This window comes from Phyllopteryx taeniolatus, chromosome 3, assembly GCF_024500385.1.
Source record: "Phyllopteryx taeniolatus isolate TA_2022b chromosome 3, UOR_Ptae_1.2, whole genome shotgun sequence".
NCBI classification, from domain to species: Eukaryota; Metazoa; Chordata; class Actinopteri; order Syngnathiformes; family Syngnathidae; genus Phyllopteryx; species Phyllopteryx taeniolatus.
The window spans coordinates 5,495,889-5,514,724 of NC_084504.1; the positions used below are offsets into that span (position 1 = coordinate 5,495,889).

Below are 18,836 nucleotides of genomic sequence, written 5' to 3' on the forward strand. Positions count from 1 at the left end.
AAATAGTCTTTTTTTTAAATTGCCATAAAGTATTTCCCTTCTGCGCTGTACAGCATTGACAGAGCAGCATAGCAATTAGAAGTCGAGTCCATTATATGTTTGTAGTTTGTAAAAGACCACTTAAGGCAAACTATCAATCTATTTGTGGTATTTCCCCCAAAGTGATCCAAGGCTTTTATTAAATAGTTGTTTGCAATTAATTTTAAAGATTTTACAGATTTGTTTTTATCGAGAATCATTAGGTTTTTTTCGTGGCCTAAAACGCCCAGTACAGTACAAAGTTATTGTAAATAAATATTAAAAAAAAGTTTCACATTTTATTCTTGTTTCATTGTTGACGTACAGTACTCAGCATAGGCAAGTCGTTCTCATGAGTCGCAAGGAATTAGTGTGCTTACTAGTTCCAAATCTGCTGCCAAAGGTAAATGGCTTAACAAACAAAACAAAAAATACTGTACCAAAAATAGCATGTTGCAGACTCCAAAGACTTGTGTTTTGTATTCCTTAGAGTTAACACAGCAGCCATGCTGCTCTCTTTGGTGCACTCCACTATATTATATCTATATAGATAGATATAACCATCATCATCACATTGCCACCACGTCGGCATTTTAAGTGACAAATGGAAATTTTTGGACACATTGTTCAGTCCCGACAGTCCGTTTTATCGAGGTTCCGCTATATTCTGAAATTTGATGATGTTTTTTTGGTAAACAACTTCATCTCTATTTCACACAAGGGAGAAGAATCCCCACTGGGCCTTTTGCCACAATCTTCCCCCAGTCCTTCTTCCCTTAATCTGGCCTTCAGGATGCCCACTTCACTCTGTTACGTCTTTGCATAGTTATAGATAGTGAAAATGCCTCTTGCAACATATCTAAATATGATTTTTATGTCGCTCTCCCACGTTTTCTCAAAAATGTTTGTCTGTTCTACCCTGCCTCCAAATTCCCTACCCCCACCCCCATCTCAACATTCTTCTTGGCTCACTCAAGCGTTGGCCGCTAAGGCCGCCAGCATCGATCCAATAAAGTAGGTAGTGTGTATTGTGAGACTTGGCACTTTCACTCAAAAGTAGCATTTGAGCACGGTTGTTTAATAACACGTCACCATCATCTGATATGGGGGGATTTTTCTTCCCCTCTCATTTTCTTCTTAAGCATGGAATCAATAACAGCAATTTTGTTTCGATTTTTGCACACAAGAGCATGCAAACAAACACACATCTTCAGATTTCATTTACCTGCACCACCAGTCAAACAAATTAACCATATTTGTTTGCCCGGGATGAAATATCATATAGCCTATTGTACATGTGGTAGTTTATATAAGGATACAGAGGTAGGACACATAAATAGTTAGAGCTCTTTGCATTCAGTTAATCATATTATCCAATTGAATTCATTAATAAAGCACATTTAAAAACAAGGCAGCATGGTGGCCGACTGGTTGCACATCTGCCTCACAGTTCTGAGCCGCCGACTGGTTAGCACATCTGCCTCACAGTTCTGAGGACTGGGGTTAAAATCTGGCCTCACCAGTTTGGAGTTGGCATGTTCTTCCCGTACCTGTGTGGGTTTTCACGGGGTACTCCGGTTTCCTCCCACATCCCAAAAACATGCACGGTTGTTTGTTTATATGTGCCCTGCGATTGGCTGGCAACCAGTTCTTCGGGGTGTACCCCGCCTCTCACATGAAGGTAGCTCGGATAGGCTCCAGCACGCCCACAACCCTAGTAAGGATAAGTGGTATATCAGAGGATATAAAATATAACACTATTTATCCATCCATCCATCCATTTTCTGAGCCACTTCTCCTCACTAGGGTCGCGGGCGTGCTGGAGCCTATCCCAGCTGTCATCGGGCAGGAGGCGGGGTACACCCTGAACTGGTTGCCAGCCAATCGCAGGGCACATACAAACAAACAACCATTCGCACTCACACCTACGGGCAATTTAGAGTCTCCAATTAATGCATGTTTTTGGGATGTGGGAAGAAACCGGAGTGCCCAGAGAAAACCCACGCAGGCACGGGGAGAACATGCAAACTCCACACAGGCGGGACCGGGGATTGAACCCGGGTCCTCAGAACTGTGAGGCCGACGCTCTAACCAGTCGTCCACCGTGCCGTAACACTATTTACAAAAACAAAATAAAATCACAAAACAACACCACACGCTTCCATCTCTCATACAGTGTCTGAGAAAACCAGGGAGAACAAATGGGTTTTTATATGGGATTTAAATATGGGGAGGGTGGGAGCTAATCTAACCTGCAGGGGGAACTCGTTCCAGAGTTTGGGAGCAACGACAGCAAAGGCTCTCTCTCCCCTGCGTTTCAACCTTGCTGTTGGGATGACAAGAAGAGACCTATCGGCAGACCTCAGAGACCGTGTTGGAGTTTGACATTTTATGTTGGTTATGAAAGGTCAATAGGAACCTTCTCGGCAGCTCACATTATTGAAACCCATTTTGCTTAAAACGTAGCAGCTACGGAATTGGTAACCTACAGATGGTATAATTGTCTTAAAGGATGTAGTAATGGCGGCACGTTGGGCGACTGGTTAGAGCGTCAGCCTCACAGTTCTGAGGACCCAGGTTCAATCCCCGGCCCCGCCTGTGTGGAGTTTGCATGTTCTCCCCGTACCTGCGTGGGTTTTCTCCGGGCACTCTGGTTTCCTCGCACATCCCAAAAACATGCATGAATTGGAGACTCTAAATTGCCCGTCGGTGTGAATGTGTGTGCGAATGGTTGTTTGTTTGTATGTGTCCTGCAATTGGCTGGCAACCAATTCAGGGTGTACCTCGCCTCCTGCCCGATGATAGCTGGGATAGGCTCCAGCACGCCCGCGACCCTAGTGAGGAGAAGCGGCTCAGAAAATGGATGGATGGAGGATGTAGTAATGATGAGTCAAGTCACAAAGACCCCTCTGCGGGGAGATCTTTATATTGGTGTCATTTAGTGGTGTTGGACCACACCTCCTAATAATTCAATTCAGGAGCTTCATTGAGTCTCATTGCCACAGGCGTACTTAACCAGCCAGTCTGTTTTTACAAACCCTTGTGAAAGATTGGCCGTCCTGAAGAGCCCACTGCATTCGATCGTGGATATTTAATAGAGAGTGACTGTTGCTACTGGGGACAGGCATCATGTATTGGTGAGCGATTAATTGTTTTGCTAAAAAAGTATTTTATCATTAGAGTGTTGATCATTCATCAGCTATGCTATGTTATTGGCCTTCGAAAACTACATTCTGTTTACATTTATGTGGTGAGGTTTTGGGATATCATGCCTTGTGATTTAATTTATAGTTGTGGCTCTCATTGTAACAGAAATTACATATCAATTAAAGAGTGTCGTCTCTCTCCAGAAATGTCCTCTGTGCTGCAGAGTAAGTTCTATCCAAGAAACAGTCTCCATGCAAAAACTGTGACAGAATGTTTTACACATTTCACTCTTCAAACCATGTCCTTTTTTGAAGATCCATCCTAACTTCATACTGATAACATTTGAAAACAACATATTAGGATGGTGACACGGTGACCGACTGGTTAGAATATCTGCCTCACAGTTCTGTGGTTCAAATTCCGGTCCCACCTGTGTGGAGTTTGCATGTTCTCTCCGTGCCTGCGTGGGTTTTCTCCAGGTACTCCGGTTTCCTCCCACATCCCAAAAACATGCATGGTAGACTCAGACTGAAATATTTCATGTTTTTTTTTAAATATGTATAATGATGATGATTAGAACTTGCAGCAAACGAAACCACAAAATTCAGTATCTCTAGAAACTAGAATATTATGTAACAGACAATCAAGAAAGAATGGAAATGATTGTTATTGTGGAAATTAGGTAGGAAGTTGCCCTCTGAAAAGTATTTTCCTACATTTAATGACTCTATATAATCTGTGACTACTGAAATAAATGAACTTTTCTACCATTATTCTAATTTAGTGAGATGTACCTGTATTTTGACATTCAAGCAACAACAATATGCAATAAGAGGAACAGTAGACCTTGCCAAATGTTTCAAAGAAATATACCACATTTCACTACAAGTTACAAAGATATCCTTTCTTTCCCTTCTCTAGACATTTACTTATTTTATTGGTAAGTATATTGATATTGAGTTTGTCATTTTTTTTAAATTTCGATAAAATATTTAGCTGTTGAAAGATTTTCTTTCTTGAGTTTCATTTCACTTTTACAATTTATGTCATTGCAAATATGCTGCCATTGGGACTCCTATCAGTGGCTTCTAATGCCACACTGTAGCTTTACACTTGACATGTTCATTAGGTATAAAGCTGTTCATTTACAGCAGACTGCTATCGTCCTTGCCTCAACATTCATTTCCTAGCACATTGGCGTCTGAGGCATTGCCAGCACAATTAACTTTGATAACGTAGCCTCAGTTTAATATAATGCTGCTGAATTGGCTCAACAAGAGTGTGGTGATAAGCAGTTTCACAGCTTTTTGAGTGGCAATAACCTTTATTATCAGTGAAAGTAAAGGAGGGACACAAAACTTTCCTCCACAAACCTCCAGCCAGAGGTCATTTAATTGTATTGTTTGTTATTGTTAGCGGACACTTTCACAGGCACAAATTCAAATTATGTACTGTTTTTGTTTGTCTTAGTGATTTTTTTTTCAATAGTGTGATGGCCAAGTGGTGAGCACGTCTTCCTGCTTGCGTGTTTTTCTTCGCACACGCCGGCCTCCTGCCACATTTCAAAAACATGAATGGTTGGTTTATTGAAGACTTTAAACTGTTCATAGGTGTGAATGTGTGTGCAAATGGTTGTTTGTCTGTTGTGTGTGTGCCTCAGGATGACTGGTGACCAGTTCGGCGTATACCATGCCTCCTGCCCAAAATCAGCCGCGATAGGGTCCAGCTCACCTTCGACCCTAATACAGTGGACCCTCGCATACTTGCGGTTTGGCACCTGTAGATTCATCTAACCACTGATTTTTTTTCCAATTTATTTTTTTTCTTTTGTCATTTTTTTTCAAAATATTTTCCAATTTTGTATTTTTGTTTGGTTGTTTTTCTTTTTGTTTTTTGTTTTTTTTTAGAGGGAATCAATGCCAAAAACGCGTATTGGTTGTTTATCCACGCTTATTCAAGAATTTTTGGGGTTTAAAACAAAACAAAACTGCTATAATAATGGCCGTCAATTATCCATGGATTTTAGCTATTCGCTGTCTGGCCCTGTCCCTATCCGCAGCGAATAATAGTGGGGTTGCACTTTAATAACAAGTGCTATAGAATATGAATGTGTTTTCATGACCAATTTAAGTCTTACAGAATACTGTATGTCTGAAGTGGAGGTAATCAAAAACAGGTTGATGTGTGGCTTCTTGATAATGTGCAGGTTCTGTCACAATAGTTTGTAATACACAACTGAGTCACTAAAGAGAGTGTCTTTCTGCCTCCAGCTGACATGGTGTTTTTTTTTCTTCCTTTTGGCAGGTTGCCAGGACCCTGTCAGCTCTCCTGAGTCGTTCTTGGTTATCTGAGTTGAGGTCTCAATCCATCACTCGCACCATTTCCACCACATGGTAGTTCACATCAGAGAAATGGCCTGGGTGAAGGTCTTGCTCTTGTTGTCCCTATTTGGATGGGAAAAGTCTCTGGGACTCAACTGGAACCCAATCCCGCGCAAGACCGTGCGGTATCAGGGTAAGTGAGCTGTGCAATACTGTGACTGTATTAGACTTCGATGAGTATTGAAACGTTGCATTGAAAGGTATGAAATATCCACAAGCCTTCTTTGGAGCAGCACAGCAAAATACCACTGTATGTCTGGGTTTGGACATTCGATCATCTTGTAACCTGGTGAGAAAATGGAAAAATGTCTCTTTATCATCATAAAAACATGCGAGACTTTAACCACAGTCTATTCTTTCTTCATGCCCTTTCCTTTTTTGGTATATAGTAACAGCAGCCAGGGTAATCTGCTCTTTTCTTGACAATCGCGCCATGATGTTGTTTGTGGTTTCCCAAAAAGAACAGTTCAGTCGCTGAGTAATTTTTTTCCACAATCATCCAGTTCTCGTCTACTTAAGCCATGTCACTCAGTTTACGGCTGGCCTAAGAAGACTTTCTACTAGATCAGGGATGGACAACTGCTGGCCCCTGGGCCGTACACTCGGAGTGGCCTGTCGATTAATTTTAGGGGAATGTTTTTAAAAAGCATTTTAAAAACATTTGATAGAGGAAATGTGGCCTGCCCACACAGAGTGGCCCCTTGCTGATTATTATTATTATTTTCTATGATAAATAAGTTTCCTTTACCGTAACAGAGCAGTTTTAAGTTGTAATAACCATTCACCACCTCTAGATAGTAGGCATCGCTTAGTATAGCGCCAGATCTTCTCCATCAGAGAAAAAGAGTGGTGATGCCATGATGAAAATCATCAGGAATAGAGAGTAGTGACGCAGTGGCAAAAAGCTGCGGAAAGATAAAACTGGACCAACCGGTCCCATGTGGCCCCCTGATAGCGCTGACAAAAAATTGTGGCCCCTGCCATCATTTAAGTTACCCATCCCTGGACAAGATATTGAATTGTGACCGTGGTATTGTTTTTCCTACCTCTGATTGATTCATTTATTAAGAAGCGTGTCACAAACAAACAATAGTCCCAGAAAACCTAACCTCCTTGGTGGAGTCACAAATTGTATTCTGTTTGGACATCCAAGGAGGCTTTTCTGTTATCAGGAATGGCTCGTGTCAGATTAAAATTAAGGCTCTGATTTTGACCCTTAGTCAAATAAAACTTATGCCAATCTAATCCTGGTGCTAAACTGCATTTGCACTCTTTATCTCGTCTTCCACTGCAGCCATGCCTGGCTTTCTTCACTGAACAATGCCAATTGTTGCAGGCGGTCTTAGAAATAATGTCTGTTTTAATCCATCAAAGGGGAAGTGCAGCATTTTCTTACTTGGGGATTTTGCAAGTACTATTTTTCTAACCTCTCAGTATAATCTATCGCACCTTTCATCTCATTTATCTATCTTTCTGGCTCCTCACTCTCCTTTTTGCCTTTTATCCTTCCCCTCCCATTTTGCTTTGTAGCTTATTGAATAACCCGAAATGCTCCTATGACGTTTTCACAGAGAGCTCAGATTTCCTCAACTCTCCAGAAGAACGGCACACTTGTGGTGGTGTTGGAGCTATTTCAAAAAGGTTGTTTTGTACATACAGTACCCACTGTCCCTTTCTCTTTTTATCCCGTTATGTCCCTCAGTCTTCTTATTCTACAAAGCTCAATTCACAAAATCATGGAATTGAACGAAGAAACAATAGATAGGCTATCAATAGTTTATGAAAATTGTGAAAATCTCAGAGTAACAAATTAAGTGTCTGGTGTACAAAGTCCTGTTCTTTGTCAGCACTCACCTATTCCAATGGTGCACCGATGTTGACAAACAGGGATAGATGCAAGTTATTCTTCAGAACTCACCCTTCCTTCCTGTCTTCCGCACTTCCTTACGTCTGAAACAAGTGGGTGAAATTAGAGGGTATTGTCGCTCCCATTACTTCTAGTGCAGCCTTGAGTCCTGAAACCTGAGAGAAAGCAGATCACGTCACCTCATATTGCCTATCCTACGTGATTTGACACTTGAGTCCAGAAAGATTCTCAGCACAAATTGATTTATATTGGAAACAAGTAGGATTACCTTACTCAATGAGAGATTTCTCCACTTGGTTAAAGAAAAATGAGATTTTTAGGCTCAATACTAAGGTAAATGACTGATATGGATGAACGAGAAAGGACCCAGTGAAATGGAAAAACAAAGCTGCAGAAAAAAAGAAACAGAGGGGGGTTACAGATGGTGATGGAGAAGAAATATAATGGCAAGAAAGCATGAAAGTGAGATAGGTAGATAGAGAGGGAGAGGGGTCAGTCACTCACTGCCTTAAAAGGACAAAAAGCTCTGCCTATCTGTCCATCTAGCTATCTAAGAATACATCTTTGCACAGACATGCAAAACCCATTCTGTTTGTGTGTGTAGCTGTCCAATAATCCTTTGTTTATATGTGTGTACTGCTTAGGCTGGCAGTATGAAAGATTTTGAGCTCTTAGGCAGAGCAGAAGGGGTGTATGTCTGTTATTATGTGTATGTGAGGGTTTTGGGAGGGTGATATTGAAGTCTAAGCAAAGACGAATGCAGAGATAATATTTACCCCCTCCTGTTCCTACCAACACTCATCACCCCTCCCTGCAATTACAAAAGGCATACATGCAGATGCAGAACAAGAAAAATAAACATCCTCTTGCCACGCAATCTACCGTGCATTATTTTCACTCTTTAAGTCAAATTTTGGCATTTTAAATGTTACCATTATACTATTGTCCTTATAAGCTGTTCGTCACATTATAGACAAACAAAATTCACAATAATCACTGCATTTTATGTATAAAAAATATGTCCATCCATCTCTTTACCGTACCACTCATCCTCACTAGGTTCGCGGGCGTGCTGGCGCCTATCCCAGCTGACTCTGGACATGAGGCAGGGTACACCCAGAACTGGTCGGCGGCCAATCGCAGGGCGGACATAGACAAACAAACATTCACACTCACATCCATACCTACGGACAATTTTGAGTCTTCAATTAACCTACCATGCATGATTTTGGAATGTGGGAGGAAACCGGAGTACCTGGAGAAAACCCACAGAGACACGGGGAGAAAATGCTTCCACCACCCAGGCGAGGCCGGATTTGAACTCACCACCTCAGAACTGTGAGGCAGCTATGCTAACCATTTGGCCGTATGCCGTATGTTTTCCAATTGTCCATTATATTCTTTACTGACAGAGCATACGTGCGCATTTTATTGTGAGCTTTATGATGTCTTTTAAGTAAATGGATTGTCCTCAATCTACTCATAGTTCTCACCCTGTCGATCTAGTCACCAAAGATCAAGGCTAAACAGAACATGAACTGACAAGATTTTCATAAGAAGTCATCCAAATGCTGTATTTCGTTGTAATTGGGCTCCATGTGCCTATGTAAATCCTGCAGCATGACAAATATGCCCCTTTTCCATTGTACCGGTTCTACCCCAACTAGTCTCGTTCCGCCCTGTGTGGTCGGTTTTCCATTACACCTTTTTGAGGCCGGGCGGTGACAATGGCATCGTTCCTCAGACCCTCCTCCGACCTAGTTCTGAAACGTAGGCCGAGGAGGGCCGTGATGTCCAACAAATGTAGGGGTTTCTTTTAACGCGGTGACTTGTCACTTTCACAATCATGGCGTCTAAAGGCTGCCGCACACCGAGCAACGCCGCTGAACCCGACTGAACTGTCCCACAGTTTGCTTAGTTTGGCGACTGTCTTTATGAGCGGCCGATCAGTCTGCCACTGGTTTTGTTGCGATTAAAATTTTGAATCACCGTCTTAACGTCGCAGCTTACACCAATCAAAACGCAGATAAGTTTTCCCTCACAGGGAAAACACATTTCAGTGTTTAGCGAGCCACGCCGCCTCAAGCCATATAAATAGTATATAAAGCATAACATTTTGTTTTTTACATCAATGCTTAACTATATTCATTATATATAATGTGCCTGTGTATGGAAAAGCGAAGCTTGGGACCAGAATGTACGCAAACGTATATACACGCTGGATACGTTCAAATGAATGGAGCCAGCGAGCCTCCTTTCAAATATCCACACTTTCGCTTTTATTTTCACCAACACTCTCTCTCTTTAGCAACCTGCGTCTTCCATAACTATTAATCTACAGTGGGGTAAAAAAGTATTGAATCACCCACCAATTGTGCAAGTTCACCCACTTAAAAAGATGAGAGAGGCCTGTAATTTTCATCATGGGTATACCTCACCTATGAGAGACAAAATGAGGAAAAAAATCCAGAAAAAAAACATTGTCTGATTTTTCAAAAATGTATTAGCAAATTATGGTGGAAAATAAGTATTTGGTCACATACAAACAAGCAATATTTCTGGCTCTCACAGACCTGTAACTTCTTCCTTAACAGGCTCCTCTGTCCTCCTCTCCTTACCTGTATTAATGGCACCTGTTTGAATTCGTTATCAGTATAGAAGAGACCTGTCCACAACCTCAAACAGTCACACTCCAAACTCCACTCTGGCCAAGACCAAAGAGCTGTCAAAGGACACCATAAACAAAATTGTAGACCTGCACCAGGCTGGGAAGACTGAATCTGCAATAGTCAAGCAGCTTGGTGTGAAGAAATCAACTGTGGGAGCATTCATCCATCCATCCATTTTATGTACCGCTTCATCCTCACTTGGGTCACGGGCGTGCTGCAGCCTATCCCAGCTATCTCCGGGCGGGAGGCGGGGTACACCCTGAACTGGTCACCAGCCAATCGCAGGGCACATAATCAAACAACCATTCGCGCACACATTCACGCCTAAGGGAAATTCAGAGTCTTCAATCAACCTACCATGCATGTTTTTGGGATGTGGGAGGAAACCGGAGTGCCTGGAGAAAACCCACACAGGGACTGGGAGAACCTGCAAACTCCACACAGGCGGGGCCAGGATTTGAACCCCGGTCCTCAAAACTGTGAGGCAGATGTGCTAACCAGTCGCCCACCGTGCCTCCACTGTGGGAGCAATTATTAGAAAATGAAAGACATGCAAGACCACCGATACTCTACCTCGATCTGGCGTTCCACGCAGGATTTCACTCCGTGGGTTCAAAATGATCACAAGAATGGTGAGCAAAATCCCAGCACCACACGGGGGGACCTAGTGAATGACCTGCAGAGAGCTGGGACCAAAGTAACAAAGGCTACCATCAGTAACGCACTATGCCTCCAGTGACTCAAATCCTGCAGTCCCAGACGTGTCCCCCTGCTTAAGCCAGTACATGGCCAGGCCCGTCTGAAGTTTGCTAGAGCGCATTTGGATGATCCAGAAGAGGATTGGTAGAATGTCATATGGTCAGATGAAACCAAAATATAACATTTTGGTAAAAAACTCAACTTGTCGTGTTTGGAGGAGAAAGAATACTGAGTTGCATCCAAATAACACCATACCTACTGTGAAGCATGGGGGTGGAAACATCATGCTTTGGGGCTGTTTTTCTGCAAGGGGACCAAGGACGACTGATCCGTGTAAAGGAAAGAATGAATGGGGCCATTTATCATGAGATTTTGAGTGAAAACATCCTTCCATCAGCAAGGGCATTGAAGATGAAACGTGGCTAGGTCTTTCAGCACGACAATGATCCCAAACACACTGCCCGGACAGCGAAGCAGTTGCTTTGTAAGAAGCATTTCAAGGTCCTGGAGTGGCCTAGCCAGTCTCCAGATATCAACCCCATAGAAAATCTTTGGAGGGAGTTGAAAGTCTGTTGGCCAGCAACAGCCCCAAAACATCACTGCTCCTCTGCATGGAAGAATGGGCCAAAATACCAGCAACAATGTGTGAAAACCTTGCGAAGACTTACAGAAAACATTTGACCTCTGTCATTGCCAACAAAGGGTATATAACAGAGTATTGAGATGAACTTTTGTTATTGACCAAATACTTACTTTCCACCATAATTTGCTAATACATTCTTCAAAAATCAGACAATGTTTTTTTTCTGGATTTTTTTTTCTCATTTTGTCTCTCATAGGTGAGGTATACCCATGATGAAAATTACAGGCCTCTCTCATCTTTATAAGTGGGACTAGCACAATTGGTGGCTGACTAAATACTTTTTTGCCATACTCTATCTTTTTATGGTTTAAGAAATGTTGTAAAGTACAATATACTGAATACACAGCATCAAACGCCTATACAGGCTCGCTGTTCAGTGCGTCCACTTGTGCAGTCGTTCATGTGCTGGGGTACGTCAGCAACTCTACGCGATGGTCCGCTCTAGTCAGGTTCGACCACGTCGCACAGTGTGCTGCAGCCTTAGAGCAGCTTTTGTTCGGTGGTCGACTGAGGAAGTGCTGGCATTTTAGTCCATATTGGCAGAAGATGAAATACAGCGAAAGATGAAAGGCGCAACAAGAAACAAGCATGTCACCTTCTTCTTGATCCGACCCCAATCTCTCCCACTTTTGATTGGTGGCTGTTGTAATGGAAACGCGACGGAGGCCAGGCAGGCCGAGCGAGGTCGGGGCAGACCGGGGCCAGGCCGCGCTGGAACTTGTAATGGAAATGCGCCATAGTCTTGCCATAACTGAGTCTGCAACCTTGGCAGAAATGCTCAGTAACCCCAAACATAACTCATGCATTACTTTTTGTCCAAAATGCAGCTCCTGAACTCAAGAGACACACTCAAAGTGTCTTTCAGAGTTTGCGTTGAGCATTATGACCACAGTCTTGTCTTTTTTACAAAACATGGGAGATACAAGACTCTAAACTTGAACTACATTTTCTTTATATGCTTGATGCTGTCAGATAAACAAATATTGTCAGTGGACACAAGTAACACAGGAGACCTATGTGTAGATACTTGTACTTTTATTATGTCGAGGCTTGAAGCAATATTGTCCAAGATGTGCACCTGTAATGAATCAGCCTGGTGTATGAACTTCAAGTCAACTTTACTGAGTCAAGTAAAGCTTGTTTGTGTCTGAATATTATGGGGTCATCTTTTTTCTCCATGTCCCTCAGACTTTGCAGTCTTGGTTTTCCTGTTGATTTCTGAGACACGCACACACACACGCATGCATGCACGCACACAGACAGTTACACGGCATAGTGACAAAGACCAGTAAGCCAAAACTATGCCAAAATACAGCAGCTGAGGTTAAACAAAGAACAGAGGGAAAGAAAGCAAATAAGGATAGGGAAAAGAAATTGAGCCCAAAGAAATGTAATGTTTGGAAATTGAGCCCCTTTGATGCAGTAAATGAACCCTGCAATTTGTAAAGGAAAGCCAAAACCTGCCTCTTGTTATTAAAAAAAGAGCACGAGAGAGAGAGTTGATTTAGAAATGCTGTGAGATACAAATGGCAAAGGAAGGGTGTGGAAAAGGGCCAGGCCTCTGACCTCCAGAGAACTCTTTCTCTCTCTCTCTCTCTCTCTCTCTCTCTCTCTCTCTCTCTTTCTCTCTCTGTCATGCTCGCTCTTTCTCTCAACCTTTCTTTTCTTGCATTCTGTCTCTGCCATATCTTCTCAAAGCCTCCAATTACAGTAATGAGTAGTTGAGAGCGATGCAGAAGAGGCAGAGCAAGGTTGTGTGTGACTGGCAGAACAGATGTGGGAGGAGGAGAAGGAAGGGGAAGATTCATCACTGCTTCTCTATCTGCGTTGAGTGTCACTCATTTGCCGCCCCTGAGCTGATTGGTCGGTAGAGATTAACAGCCTGGACCAGATGTCACGACCTAAACTGTGCACTGTTGTCACACTGACTCTGGGAGAGCTGATGTGTGACCAAGTGGGCATGTGGATTAAAGTGAAAATGCCACTCCAGGCTGCTCTTATGCAAAGCACTTCATTGCAGCAGTGTTAAAAGGGTTGTAGTGATATACTGATTTAACACTATTGGCTTTATGTGCAGAAACAGCATAGTCCATTATATGTAGCCTTAAAAGAGTGAGAGGAGTGCACGCCAAAGGGCAAAAGTGAGATTTTATATCTCAAAGTGAATTAAGCATACGGTGTATGAATTTCAAACACTGATGCGTAGACTAAATAAGTAGACTTTACACCAATTTTATCGCCCTTATGGTACCGGCCGATAATTAGCATTTTATGCTGATCGGCGCGGCACAGTGGCCGACTGGTTAGAGCGTCAGCCTCACAGTTCTGAGGACCCGGGTTCAATCCCCGGCCCCACCTGTGTGGAGTTTGCATATTCTCCCCGTGCCTGCGTGGGTTTTCTCCGGGCACTCCGGTTTCCTCCCACTTCCCAAAAACATGCATTAATTGGAGACTCTAAATTGCCCGTAGGTGTGAATGTGAGTGCGGATGGTTGTTTGTTTGTATGTGCCCTGCGATTGGCTGGCAACCAGTTCAGGGTGTACCCCGCCTCCTCTCCGATGACAGCTGGGATAGGCTCCAGCACGCCCGCGACCCTAGTGAGGAGAAGCGGCTCAGAAAATGGATTGGATGGATGGATGCTGATCGGCTTTAATGTCATAATTCTCCGATCCGATCAATGACGTAATTGATCGGCTCCGCAAAAGACATTTACTCCGCGTCGCCATCGTACACAGTATATTTGAATCCAAAAGTTAGTTTTTTTTTAGCCTTGTCACGTGTCTTTTGGCGTAGTCCTGTAAATATCTAACGGCCAATAAAGTTATTAAAAAAAAAAACATGTCGGCGGTGTGGAACAGACAACACGTAAAAATCAGACTACAAGACAAATTTGCTCTTTCACGATTGCACTATGTCAGACTACTGCAATAAAATCTTGCATTCCAATACCACTGTATCCCATTTTTTACGATAATTGGGCTTCATCTTGTCAACTCAAATGTGACTGGATACACTCGTTACCGTGGCGACGACAACAAGAGTGGATCGCGCCGACTATATTATGAGGACAAAATGGCGAAAAACCTGTGTTGGTGGTCACCGGTGCTCAGAACAGGAGAGGACGTTCGTTCAAGGCTTGCTTGAGGTATGTTCACGTACTTTTAATACGATACGGCTCGCAAGCAGGCAACAAAAACGTTATGTAGCCTACAGAAAATGGATGGATGGATGGAATCATTTCGATAGGAAAAGATGTTAAATACACACATTTCCCCCTGAGGTTTATGTGACGTCCATTTATGGGGAAAGGATTCCGTCTGCTTTGACACATTCTACAATGTTTTTGCTCTACTTGACAGTGTACCTCAGGAGGTTGGTAAGCTAAGGTCCTTATTCCATCATTAAAACAGAAGTCAAATGTTCACATGAATTGGTTGTGTTGATAAAGTCTTACTAAAAGTCTCTGTTATTTTGAGAAGCTTTGAGCATTTTGTTTGAAATTCATTATAAGAAACAATAACATTATGCTGGATTGCAGTGGAGGGTTCTGTTATGTGTTACAGAACTCCTTGGAGGGTTCTGTTATGTGTTACAGAACTCCTTGACACACCAGTGCCAAGCGTAAAAGCATCGCCTTGTATCTTAGGCCCACTACAGTATGGGAGCATTTTTGCTACCCGGTTGAGAACAGAGATGGAAATCACGCAATCGACGAGACCTAGACTATTTTCCGTAAATGCTTCAAAAACATCCCCAAGTCATAAAGACCATGTTAATGGACCTTCAAAGACACCATCTCGAAATTAATTTAAGTGGGGCACGGAAGAAAACACAGGCACAGTCTCATCTGACAAATTTGTTCATTATATTATTAAATTATGTTATAATCATATACAATAAATGTAATAGTGTTGGGAATAAATTAATGTAATACATATAATTGTATTATATATATATATATATAATCTCACATATTTATATTAATTTATTTGTGCAATATATTTATTATTTTATGTTGTGTATACAGCGCTTTGTTACAGCTGCAGCTGTTGTGAAAGCACAATATAAATAAAGTTCAGCTGAGTTGAGATATAAACATTGGGTCAGAAATAGAGTTTAAGATAAAGTATATACTCCATCCATCCATTTTCTGAGCCGCTTCTCCTCACTAGGGTCGCGGGCGTGCTGGAGCCTATCCCAGCTGTCATCGGGCAGGAGGCGGGGTACACCCTGAACTGGTTGCCAGCCAATCGCAGGGCACATAGGAACAAACAACCATTCGCACTCATAGTCATGCCTACGGGCAATTTAGAGTCTCCAATTCATGCATGTTTTTGGGATGTGGGAGGAAACCGGAGTACCCGGAGAAAACCCACGCAGGCACGGGGAGAACATGCAAACTCCACACAGGCGGGGCCGGGGATTGAACCCGGGTCCTCAGAACTGTGAGGCTGACGCTCTAACCAGTAGGCCACCGTGCCGCCTAAAGTATATACTGTACAGTATAATACTGTATTGCTATGGCTTGGTCGTGCTGCAGCGGATGCTAGCCGAGACTGGGTCTTGCTTTCACATAAAACCCGAAAATGTTTTTTTTTTGTGTGCGAAAGCTCATTGTGCATTCTTGATTGGCTGTTACATACATCTGCGTCGTTGCGATGTTGTTACCTAGCAAGATACATTTTTAATCGCAGCAAGAACAGAGGCTGATCGTCATCTTCTCGTGAAAACTAGGTCGTAGGCTTTACACGATCAGGATTTTTGGAGCCGATCACCGATCAGCGAGTTTTAAAAAACGATAACCGATCACCGATCCGATCACAAGATGGAGCAATGTGTCTATTTAAATGACCTGTTCATTTACTGTACATAGTTGTGTAATTAATTGCTCAAAAATTATATTTACAATAAATAATGTGTCTTTGTTCATCTATTTAGGCCAGTGAGACAGTGACAGACAGAACAAATGAATGGTCTTCTACGTTGTATTAAATGGCAGGAAGTACATACAGTAATTCATATATCCACTTTTTGTGATGTTTTTGTTTGTTGGTGTGCCGTGAGATTTTTCAATTGTAAAATATGTGCCTCAGCTCAGGGTTAGAAATCACTGCTCTTGTCAGGTCATGTATTCTAATCAGGTCAAACCAACATTACAACATGACAGAAATAACGGGTGCTGACTTACTGTAATTAAACTACTTTATTGTAATTAAATTACTTCACCCACACCGAAACTTTAGAGCATGATTCGACAGAACGGCAGCATGTTTACGCACAACAGTTAGCTAGAACTAGCTTGCTAGGCTACATAACATTTTGTTGCCTGCTTGCGAGCCGTATCGTAATAAAAGTACGTGAACGTACCTCAAATAAGCCTTAAACGAACGTCCTCTCCTGTCCTGAGCACCAGTGACCACCAACACACGTTTTTCCCCATGTTCTTATAATACAGTCGGCGCGATCCACTCTTGTTGTCGTCGCCACGGGAACGAGTGTATAAGATAAAGCCCAATGATCGTAAAAAAATGGGACGCGGTGGTATCAGAAAAAATACATTTTATTGCAGTAGTCTTACAGTGCAATCGTGAAAGAGCAAATTTTGTCTTGTAATCTGATCGGGCATTACATGTTGTCTGTCCCAGTTTAAATAACTTTAATGGTCGTCAGATATTTACCGTACTACGTCAAAAGACACGCGACAAGGATAAAAATAAACTAGCTTTTGGATTCAAATATACTGTGCACGATGGTGACACGGAGTAAATGTCTTGGATGGGATCTGCGAATTATGACATTAAAGCCGATCAGCATAAAATGCTAAATATCGGCCGATACCAATAAGGCCGATAAAATCGGTGTAAAGTCTACTCATTTAGTATATGGACATCAGTGTGTGAAATTCATACACAGTATCCTTAATTCACTTTGAGATATAAAATCTCACTTTTCAGATCAGATCGGTGTAAGGGCTCCTAGGTAGTTGCCAAACCCTGCACACTATGTGAAATGACCTAAACTAAATCTTTCACTAATTCTTGACAGCTAGTGTCCACCGCTGTTCGAGTCCATTGCATTGTGCTGGAATGGATAAAAGCGAAGTGACATCAACCAGCCCATTATCTTGTTCTATTGGTATTGTGGGCCATGTTTATGTGTTGATTCTTTTAAAACATAAATTCTGCAATATATTCCCTAGTGCACAGATTTTATTAGAGAAATCTGATTGGATGACAAGTAAAGTGTTTTGAGATGATGCCATGACACTGTTGATTTTCAGTCCATGCCATTGTTTTTCTCCACAGAGAATGTCAAACACTGTGTCACAGATGTGTGTTCTGGCTAAGAAAAAAAATTACAATTTGAACCACCTTAAACAAAATGCTGCTGCTATTAATTATGATTAAAAACGTAAAGAATAATTACAAGGTGGAAATAACACTAGCATTAGAGTCAATTGTTTTTCTGCATTTAGACAAAAAGTTACCTGAATGCAGACAATGAGACTGTTGGTCTTGTGAAAATCCAATCAGTAAAAGTGAGAACATGTCGAGCTTCCCCATTTTTTCTCCTCATGCTCTCATTCTGTCTGCCACCTGACGCTCTTGTGAACTCTCTCTATGGAACAGAGAACTGTGTTCCATCCCTGTGTCTATCTGTGTGCGTGCATTTATTATTAAAATTTTCGGGGAGTTTACTTTCAAAGACGGTATCCTCTTAGAAGAGGGTTTGTCAGCGCTGCAAGTGCATTTGTCTTAAGGGTCGTGGCACTGTCCTACACAGTGTCTCTCCATCCTGTCTGTCTGTTTCTGTTTCCCATTCAGTTTTTGTTACTGCTTCAAAGCTCCCTAAAATAGGCCTTTAATCATAGTTTGGTGTGTGTGGCTGGGCGGTTGGAAGCTATAAGCAGAGGCTGTATATATTTATAGCAGAGAAGGGAGCTCTGCTGCAAGGCTCATGAAGGCAGATCACAAAGTCAAGGGTCTGATTAGACCTTTTCAGACGACAATGAAGCAACGTGGATCCCCTCGCTTCCTTCTCCGTCTGCACCTTCAGTGTTCGCAATAATTTGGCTTTGACTAGGATGCATTATTTCTTTCTTTTGACCATATTCCCAAAATGTCATACAATTGATTTCCTACCATCAGGCAGCTTCTGGTTTCTGTTCATATGAAAATGAGCTTTTTTATCTTTTAAATTGAGCCTTTTATGTCCAGTTGAAATAAATATTTCATAGTTGGAGCCTTTAAGGACAACATAATATGAGAGACATCTGTGTAGAATTGCAATTTCTGTTGCAGTGAACATGAAAATATTTCTTCTAATAGAGTATACTTGAAGAGATGAAAACCGGAATTTTTCCTTCTTTAAAATAGCTATTCCAAAATTCATTGTAAATGTAGCATTACAGT

The 18,836-nt window shown here is 42.1% G+C and overlaps 1 protein-coding gene across 3 annotated transcripts in view; it reads left to right on the forward strand.

Moving 5' to 3' along the window:
* Window positions 1–18,836, forward strand: part of sema4c (sema domain, immunoglobulin domain (Ig), transmembrane domain (TM) and short cytoplasmic domain, (semaphorin) 4C) — a 113,605-nt gene that overhangs the window by 51,515 nt on the left and 43,254 nt on the right. For all 3 annotated transcript variants that reach the window (XM_061766588.1, XM_061766590.1, XM_061766589.1), the window contains one exon: window positions 5,470–5,679. In XM_061766588.1, coding sequence (XP_061622572.1) covers window positions 5,556–5,679 — 124 coding nt within the window. In that variant the 5' untranslated portion in view covers window positions 5,470–5,555. The remainder of the gene's footprint in view (window positions 1–5,469; window positions 5,680–18,836) is intronic.